Below are 9,007 nucleotides of genomic sequence, written 5' to 3'. Positions count from 1 at the left end.
AGATGAAGTTTACAGGGATGGATATGCACAACTTTCTTTGCAAAGTATGCCACTCAAGGAAAATTGGTGCATACCAGTCTGAGCTGCGACACTTATACGTTCAGGATATGTGTGCCAGGCCTCAGTAAATTCACAGTGATATTAATATGGAGTAGCTTTCTTTCTTAAAAGTACATAAAGCAAAATAGTTTCTTTTCAATTACCTAGCGTTCTAAACCAGCCCTTATATCTGGGCATGACAACCATCAATGTCTTTTCTGAATCAGTCGAGCTTCTTGTAGTCTAGGAGGTGGGAGGGGGCAGCATATGATTACTGCAACAAAATGATTTTTATTTTTTTAATCCCGCCCGCTTGGCTTGAGTTTTCAAGTTGACGCTCCTCTGGTCCTACGGCGGCTGCCCAACGCACGTGGGATTCTTCCCACCGCAACCCGGAACCGGAAGTCTCGTTCCAGAACCATAGAGACTGCAGCCTGGCGTCGCCGGCTTAGGTGCTCAACCCAGAAACGGAAAGAGGTGTTTGGGGGGGGGGTGTTTCCCTTTTTTTTGTCCTTCCTGTGGGGGTTGCGCCTGTTTTGAGTCGGTCTCTGGCCTCTCGCCTCTCTTGGGGGACCTCTTTTGAGGGGAAAGGGGGGATCGATGCTCGCTCCGTCCTCGCCGCCGCCATCATGATGCCCGTCTTCAGAAGCAGCCGGCGCGACTTCACCTTCGGGCCCTGGAAGCTCACCGCCGCCCGGACCCACATCATGAAGTCGGCTGAGGCCGAGAGGTGGGAGAGGGGTCGGGGTCGGGGCGTTGGCTGCCCGGGCCCGGAGCTGGGGGCCGTTGCCCGGTCTCCGGCAGCCGGTTCTCAGTCCTTGCCTTTGCTTTCAATCCCGGGGCCCCAAATCTGCAGAGATCGGCATTGACGGCAGGGGAAAACGGGAACCGACCAACAAACCCTTACAGTAGCAAAGCAGCAGCAGCAGCTAATCCAGTTAGCCCACAGCGCTAGTAAAGAATACCTAACACTAGAAGTAGAAAAGGGCAAGAGTCCAGTAGCACTTTAAAGACTAACAAAAATATTTTCTGGCCGGGTATGAGCTTTCGAGAGCCACAGCTTACTTCTTCAGATACTGTATTTAGTGGTAGAAAAGAGCAAGGTATTTAGTGTACTGTATTTAGTGGTAGAAAAGAGCAAGAGTCCAGTAGCACTTTAAAGACTAACAAAAATATTTTCGGGGAGGGTAGGAGCTTTCGTGAGCCACAGCTCACTTCTTCAGATACAGCTAGAACGTGCATCCATCTGTCTTTAAGTAGAGGAGAGTGAATTCAGATAAGCATTAGTATGTAAATGTTAACAGTATGTACATGTGAATAGCAGGCGTGATGGGATTAGGTGTGGTATTAACACGGACTTAACACTAGAAGGTTTTTCCCCATGCAAAACCTTTTTTTTTTTTTTGGAAATTCCTATCTTGGCAGGTTTTTATTATAGCTGAGCTTATGTCCTACTGTTCATTGCAAAAAGAATGAATTCGTCTATTCTCCCAGCCCAGAGCCAGCGTGGTGTAGTGGTTAAGAGCGGTGGACTCTAACGTGGAGAACTGGGTTTGATTCCCCCTCTTCTACATGAGCGGTGGACTCTAACCGGGTTTGTTTCCCCACTCCTACACGTGAAGCCTGCTGGGTCACTTGGGCTAGTCACAGTTCTCTCACAACTCTCTCAGCCGCACCTACCTCACAAGGTGCCTGTTGTGGGGGGAGGAATTGGAGGTGATTATAAGCTGCTTTGAGACTCCTTTCGATAGAGAAAAGTAGGGTGTAAAAAACAACTCTTCTTAATCATTTGGTGGGTGTAGTTAAGGTTGTTTCTCTTGCTGTTTTAGGATGGCTGCTGTTAAATTTCTGGAAAATTGTTGTGTAAATTATAACTTGTAGCTTTGTGTGTGTGTTTCTCATTGTATGTGCAGAAGCTGTAAGCAGCTTCAAAGTGGGATTCTCATTCTGGTTTCATACCAATTCCCACATTAAGTCATTTTTCTGTATGGGGAAATGATACTGTGAAAGAGGTATATAAAATTGGGGGAGGGGAGGTTCTTCTATTGCTAATTTCATCTTGACTAAATGAACTCCCTGTTAACATATTCTGCATTAGATACCAAAAAATTGCAATATTCTGTGGAATGAAAAATATAGAGATCAATAAGAAATAGTTCCTGCAAGAATAGGTAGACTATAAATCTTCTTTTTCCCCTTCAGACTAGCTGAAGAACTGCGTATGCCTTGTGTCCCAGAAATGATGTTTGGAGACAATATCTTAAGAATTCAGCATGAGTCTCACTTTGGAATCGAGTTCAATGCCGTTGATGCTTTAAGATGCGTAAATAACTCTCAAGGCATGGTTAAAGTTGCCTGTGCAGAAGAGTGGCAAGAAAGCAGGTAATAACAAAACATTATTGGTATTTGTACACACAGTACCACTGTATAGGGAACACCACCATGTTTCTAACAGGAAAGATTACCTTTATAAAGAATGCACTGATCTGCTCTTAATGCCAGTGTGGTGTACTGGTTAAAGCATATCTGGAAAATCTAGATTCAGATGCTAACTGCCTTAAAGAGTGACACTGGGCCAATCTTACAGACTGAGCCTAACCCACCTCACAGGATTGTTGTCAGAATAAAATGTGGGAGAGAGCCATGTACAGTGAAAGCTGTGAGCACCATGGATTTATGGATGTAGTCTTCATCTCGTTTTGTATTTAACATGCTACAAAGCTGTCTATTGTTTTTCCTCCAGATCGGAGCCCGAACACACAAAGGAGGTTGTTAAGCCATATGATTGGACTTACACAACAGATTACAAAGGAACACTGTTGGGTGATACATTAAAGTTACAGGTAAATTTAGAATTCTCCTTTGGATCGATCATTACCTTGCAAACATTAATGTTTACTCTTAGAAGAGAACACAGCTTCTAACACAGCTTATAGGGGAGCGGCAGAGCATCTGTTTGTCAAGCAGAAAGGTTAAGTTTCAGTCCCCAGCATTTCCAGTCAGATGGATCAGGTAGTAGGTATGTGAAAGACCTCTGCCTGAGATTTTGTCAGAGTAGACAATTTTGACCTTGGTGGTCCAATTGTCCGATTCAGTATAAGGCAACTTCATGGATGTTCATATAACATTTTATTCCTTTTCCCCAGGTTTCTGCCACAACAGAGCATATAGACACAGAGAAATTAAAAGCCAGAGAACAGATTATGTTCTTTGAAGAAGTGCTGCTGTTTGAAGATGAACTTCATGATCATGGAGTCTCAAGCCTCAGTGTCAAAATAGTGAGCTTGGTTACTTTTGCATGTTTTCTTGAAGTAGAAAAGGTTTTTAGAATTCATCTGAAGGGGGAGGAAATGATGCAGCGCCCACATCTACATTTTCAGTTTTTCCTCAGTTAAAGCAATTCAGGTGAACAAATTGTTTGGAAATTTCCTTTAACTGTAGCCCTTTAAAATGTCTAGTTTCTTTTTTTCTTGTTTGATTTACAGAGAAGCCTGAGGCTTGACAGAAATGTTGAGGTTACATTGAAGCTGTAAAGCCCTGGTTTACCTTTGTGTAACACATTGGAGCAGGAAATATTTGGCTCATGAAATTTTGTGAAAAAACTAAAATTGTGATCTTGTAGGATAATACAAACAGGAAGGAGAATAAAGCACAGTTCAATTGAGTTCTTTTTTTATTTCCTTCCAAAAAAAAAAAAAACACCCAGAAAAAAACCCCCAAAATAAAAAAAAACATAAAAAATATATACATAAAATAAAGACAAAAATATAACAGAGGTATCAGAAGAAGAGTTGGTTTTTATTCTCTGCTTTGAGGTGTCTCAAAGTGGCTTACAATCACCTTCCTCCCCACAACAGGCACCTTGTGAGGTAGGTGAGGCACAATCCAGTTAGAGCATATTCTGCTTTTACTGATAGTATATTATTTAGTTCATACTTAAATTTTTGCCATTCCCGATAAAGATCTGGATATTTTAGTCTATCTTTCAATGTTATTTCTTTCATTTCTCTAAGCTTCTTATGAGATGCACATGCAGTGATTTTCACTCTAGTTAAAGCTTTACAAGCATTCCATTCACTAGCACAAGTACTAGCTGCTCTTTGATTTATATTAAAATATTCTGATAACTCAGCCATTATCTGATTTTTAAAAGTCTCATCCTTGAGAAATGTTAACTTTACTCAGCCAATGGAGTTTGGTGAGACTTACTCCCAATGTAAGTGTGTATCAGATTGTGGTCTCAATCAAGGAAATTAATATTGACAAGAGGGTATTCAACTGAGATATCCTTCAGTACCGAATGATCATGTCTCTGTTAGTCATTAGTGCCTACAAGAAATAGAAGAACCAGCTGTTAAATTTCAGAAGTTGTTGCAAAATGACCATTAGTGACTAATGTGATTATAAAATGTTTCCTGTTCTACTGAAGTAGGTAACTATTTGATAAGCAAAATGATGCAGATGCAAATCATTTTTACTGTCTGTGGCAGAGGGTGATGCCTTCAAGCTTCTTTGTGCTGCTGAGATTTTTCCTGCGAGTTGATGGTGTGCTTATCCGGATGAATGACACAAGGCTTTACCACGAGGTGAGGAAGTCTTACCATGCCTCCTGGATGGAATAAGCATTTAGACCTTAAATTCCCTAGCGTGTGTTGTTCCTTGCTTGTGGCTTTGGTACAGTAACTTCATAATAGACAAGGCTAGTTGTAATTTCCTGGCTGCCTTGAGTAGATTTCAGATGGCCCTTCCTAGGATTATGGAATGCTTCTTATAGTCTTTGCCCCCATAAAACTGTGTGTGCTGAGAAAGAGTTAGTGTAGCCAAGAATACTATTTTTAGTTGATGCACATCCTACCAGTGGAAATACTTTTACATTCATCAAGGATCTGTTGAACACTGTGCTGCCCTGTTTCCACATAGTCTGTGAACATCCTACCTAAATATTATTTGTACTATGCCTTGCCTAATTCAAGATGGTCCTTGAGCCCACATATCCAATAACACTTCCTAAAGAAAGGTTGGGTCGTTGCTTGAGAGGCTGTGTGATGTCAAAGAGTTCAGAATCTTAATTGGAACTAGATGATGGTGGGTAGCTGTGTTGGTCTGTCAGTAGCAGTAGAAAAGAGCAAGAGTCCAGTAGCACCTTAAAGACTTAACAAAATTGCTGGTAGGGTATGAGCTTTCATGAGCCACAGTTCATGAAAGCTCATCCCCTTCATTGGAACTAGAAACAGGTGTTTAAGATGGTGCACCAGATGACCGCTTAGACTAAACTGAATTTGCTAAAAAAAAAAAAAAACACTCAAATCTTACTTTAGTCATTGAACTGTTAAGCTTGTTTCAGTTTCTTTATTTTACTTTGATTATTTAAACTAGCAATGCATGAAGAATGTTACATGAGCATGCAATAACATTTAAACTTTTTTTTTTTTTACTAGGCTGACAAACGCTACATGTTGCGGGAATACACGTCTAAGGAAAGCAAAGTATCAAGTTTAATGGTATTAACATTTTAAGCATGGTTGTTTTTAATGTGTCAGCTTTGGCAGCTTCCTGGAACAAATTACTTTCTTCAAAGACTCTGACAAATGCTACCTGTGCCAACATTTACTGACTCCCCCACACCCAGGAATTAACATTACAAAATCCTGATGAAAGCCACTGACAGACACCAGTGTTTCAGTAATCATTTGCAGTAAATACATCACATTAATTAAAAACAGTACACATGCTGGCCAGCCTTCAATTCATTTTCCCCTGTGAGGGTTTGTCTTCCCTGAACCCCTCAAATCTGCTGCCACCAATAAATGTGAGGGGTTTTAATATTTCTTAAACTCCACACCTTGTCACATTTGTACGAGGAGAAAGCTTCTCTTCTCCACCCCCCCAGATAAAATTGAGAGGCTTAGAAGCTGTAGCTGATTTATAATAATGAAGATAAATTGAAGTTTATTATTTACAGAGAGGTAGATAGATTTACTTCAAGAGAGGCACAAAGCTTAGTTGGTTAGGAACAGCTCAAATCTTGAATGGTTACAGGCATAGTACTTAGTTTTGAGTACGGACTCTTCAAGCTGTTCAGTAAATATCCAGGCTTTGTGCATTATACTCATTATACTCAGTGTGGACTCGGTTTACCCTAGATCAGAGAACACTAGAGAGTGGAGGTTTATCCACAACCTTTCCCACACTTTGTGGAAAACAGATCTTTCCCCCAAAAACACTGAATTAGGAGTGCCCCTATTTCAGGAGCCGCCTCCCACTTTGTGACTGAAGAAAGGGTTTTCTCTGTCTACCTCAACCTTCCCTTTGTCACCACTCAGGTTTGGTTTATGTAAGCTAGGTAATATGTGAACACACAGGTTCTAAGAGACTCAACAGACAACTGCACAGTTTGGGAGCTCAGAGCTAAAAGATCAAGAACTTCTCTCCCTTCAGTAAGACTCCTGTCAGCTAACCAGACTCCGCCTACTGCCTGGTGGCATTGGCTGACAGAATTTCTTAGTCTCATAATTTACATTTAACCCTGTATCCATCACACCCCCACTGCATATTTAATAAGTTAAGATTAGAGAATCACAAACTAGTGAGTAGTTAGCTTTCTACTGCATTGTTTTCCCATGCTAGATTGTATATTTTTTTTATTGTGTTTTCTTTGTTTGGGTTGGCATAATTTTTGCTGTCTTCTTTTTAAGCATGTTCCTCAAGCCTTGTTCACGGATCCCAACGAGATTGCTCAATATTTACCTGTGAAGGAGACAGTGTGTGAGAAGCTGGAATTTCCAGAAAATTTGAGTTCTAAATCTTCTGCGGTACCAGAACACACTTAAGTGGAATCTAAATTTTGTGGACTTGAAACAGACTTTCTTCTGGAGATTTATAGTCTCTTGGCCATCATCATTGAAGATGCCAGTACTTGCTGGATCAGGATCTATTTGTATTTGTATGTGTGACAAATATTTCTGTAGCCCTGGGGAAGAAAAACCCGCAATGCTGACATTTTCAGTGTTTTCATTGTCTTTTTATTTTAAAGTAATGGAGCTATTATAACTCTAATTCACAGCCAGTCTATCTGAAGTTAGAAATTAAGCCCTAAAATCAGGAGCACTTCTTCTGAAGCTTGCCAGATTTGAAGAAGGTATAGAGGCCTTTTAAAATGGGCCATTCACAAGCTTGAATGGCTCGTGAGCACTTAACATAGTATTTTGTTATAGAAGTACCCTGTTGTATAATGTACACACTGTGTTTCCTCATGAGGTCAGATTGGCTCAGCTTCCTGAGGGATGACTGATGCCTAGTAGGTCTGTGAACTTTGAATATATTGGTTGGCATTTTTTTCATCAGTTGCTTGAGATTTATCTGTTCAAATAAGAAAGATGTGAGAGATGCTGTTTGATGCTTTCTAGAGGGAAATTTCCCAGAGCTAGAAAAACAACAAAGAGTTGCACAATAAATTTGGCAAATATCGATGCACATTTGTATGCCGTATTGTCTGCTTTCTGCCAGTATTGATCCTATGATTTTGGAGTGGACTAAATACTAATAGGATATTGTTTCATTTAAGTGTATTGCACCATTATCACCTTCCTGATATTCTAAAACGTCACTTGTAGTCTTTAAAAAAACACCAGGGGTTTATATTGTTTGCAGTGGTAGAATAGGTAAATGCACCTGCTGTTTCCTTTATAAAGGACTATAATGTTTGTAATTGGCTTCATCTCATCTCTGTGAGGCAGTGCAAGCATGTTAGGCCTGCATTGTAACATTTAACCTAAACACATCCTAATATGGTTGTAATGGTAGTTCAATGCTGTTCCAACATTAGACGATGCAGTTTTGAATATGAAACTCCACCCTTGACTTTTCTTCTCCTGCTCTTCTTCCATGCTCTGCCAATAAGTCAGCTTGCCTGAAGGTGAAAACCCGCACTCCAGCTGCTTGTCCATTATGTTCTGTTCTTATTCATTGCTGCATGTAGCAGACCACTCACAGTGGAAAACTTCTTTGTTTTATTGTTTTTTTTAAAAAAGCATACAGCCACTTGTATTCCCCCCACCCCCATTTGGGGCTGTTCTAGAAAAGAATTTAAAATCATGAATCATTTAGAAACAGTAAAATACAGATTTGTTTTGGCACTGGGAGTCTTCTGGTAATGTGACAGAATGTTTGTATAGTAGTGTAAAGAAGAGGCTAAGAAACGGGTTGCTTATGTTTTTCTCTGCTCCACTGAGAGCTCAGCTAGATGAGGTGGCAGAGGAGCCATGATCAGGTCTCCCATGGTTTAAAAAAGCAGCTTGGCGAGGGGGAGGCACTATTTGAACCAGTAGCTCAGCGCTGGGAGAGGAAGTTCTCTTATCTTGCCATATGCACCTTTCCCAATGCAGTCCCCCGCCCCTCTTGTGAGCTTCAGTTTGCCCAAATAGGGGAAAATACCATACTACTTTCCACTGTAGGGCAAATAGGAACTTTGGGGGGGTGCACTGGGGATGTGCACAGAGAAAACCGTTTGAGGGGAAAGCTTATCCTATACCCCTCCATTGTCATAACCGCCCTCTAAATTTTAAAACTACGGGAGATCACAGAAATCTTTCCACTCTTGTCTAGTTCATCCCTAATTCACTTTGCAACATTGAGTGGATTGAAACAATCAGTGCCTCAGTTTCTTCTTGTATAAGAGGTGGAATACCTCCCTTATTGGGGAGTTGAGATGGGCTGTCACATTCTATGAGCATTTAGGAGAAAGTCCCATTGAGCGCTGCAAGACTTCCTTCTGCAAAGACATGCTTATGTTTTAATTATAGCTTACCCTGAAAAAGCGATGGTCAAAAGTTCACTGCTGAGTATACATGCGTAGAGAAGATATCCTTGCAAATTACTCATCAATTAAAAAAGCAATCAAATTGCTTTCAAAGTTTACTTTAAAGAATGAAGCCTAGTAAATGTATTGACAGAAATATTTATTAAGGAA

At 40.6% G+C, this 9,007-nt stretch overlaps 1 protein-coding gene across 1 annotated transcript; it reads left to right on the top strand.

Annotated features, from left to right (window-relative positions):
• The first annotated feature begins 660 nt into the window (after positions 1-660).
• Positions 661-6,984, top strand: TIPRL (TOR signaling pathway regulator). The gene is made up of 7 exons (XM_056858142.1): positions 661-769; positions 2,242-2,421; positions 2,783-2,882; positions 3,186-3,317; positions 4,530-4,625; positions 5,478-5,540; positions 6,735-6,984. The coding sequence occupies exons 1-7, from the start codon at positions 669-671 to the stop codon at positions 6,867-6,869; spliced, it is 807 nt and encodes a 268-aa protein (XP_056714120.1). The 5' UTR covers positions 661-668; the 3' UTR covers positions 6,870-6,984.
• Positions 6,985-9,007: the final 2,023 nt, after the last annotated feature.

The sequence above is a fragment of the Euleptes europaea genome, chromosome 12 (genome assembly GCF_029931775.1).
Source record: "Euleptes europaea isolate rEulEur1 chromosome 12, rEulEur1.hap1, whole genome shotgun sequence".
In the NCBI taxonomy this organism is placed as follows: Eukaryota; Metazoa; Chordata; class Lepidosauria; order Squamata; family Sphaerodactylidae; genus Euleptes; species Euleptes europaea.
The sequence above is the reverse complement of the archived record's forward strand: the minus strand, read 5'-3'. Positions and strand labels throughout refer to the sequence as shown.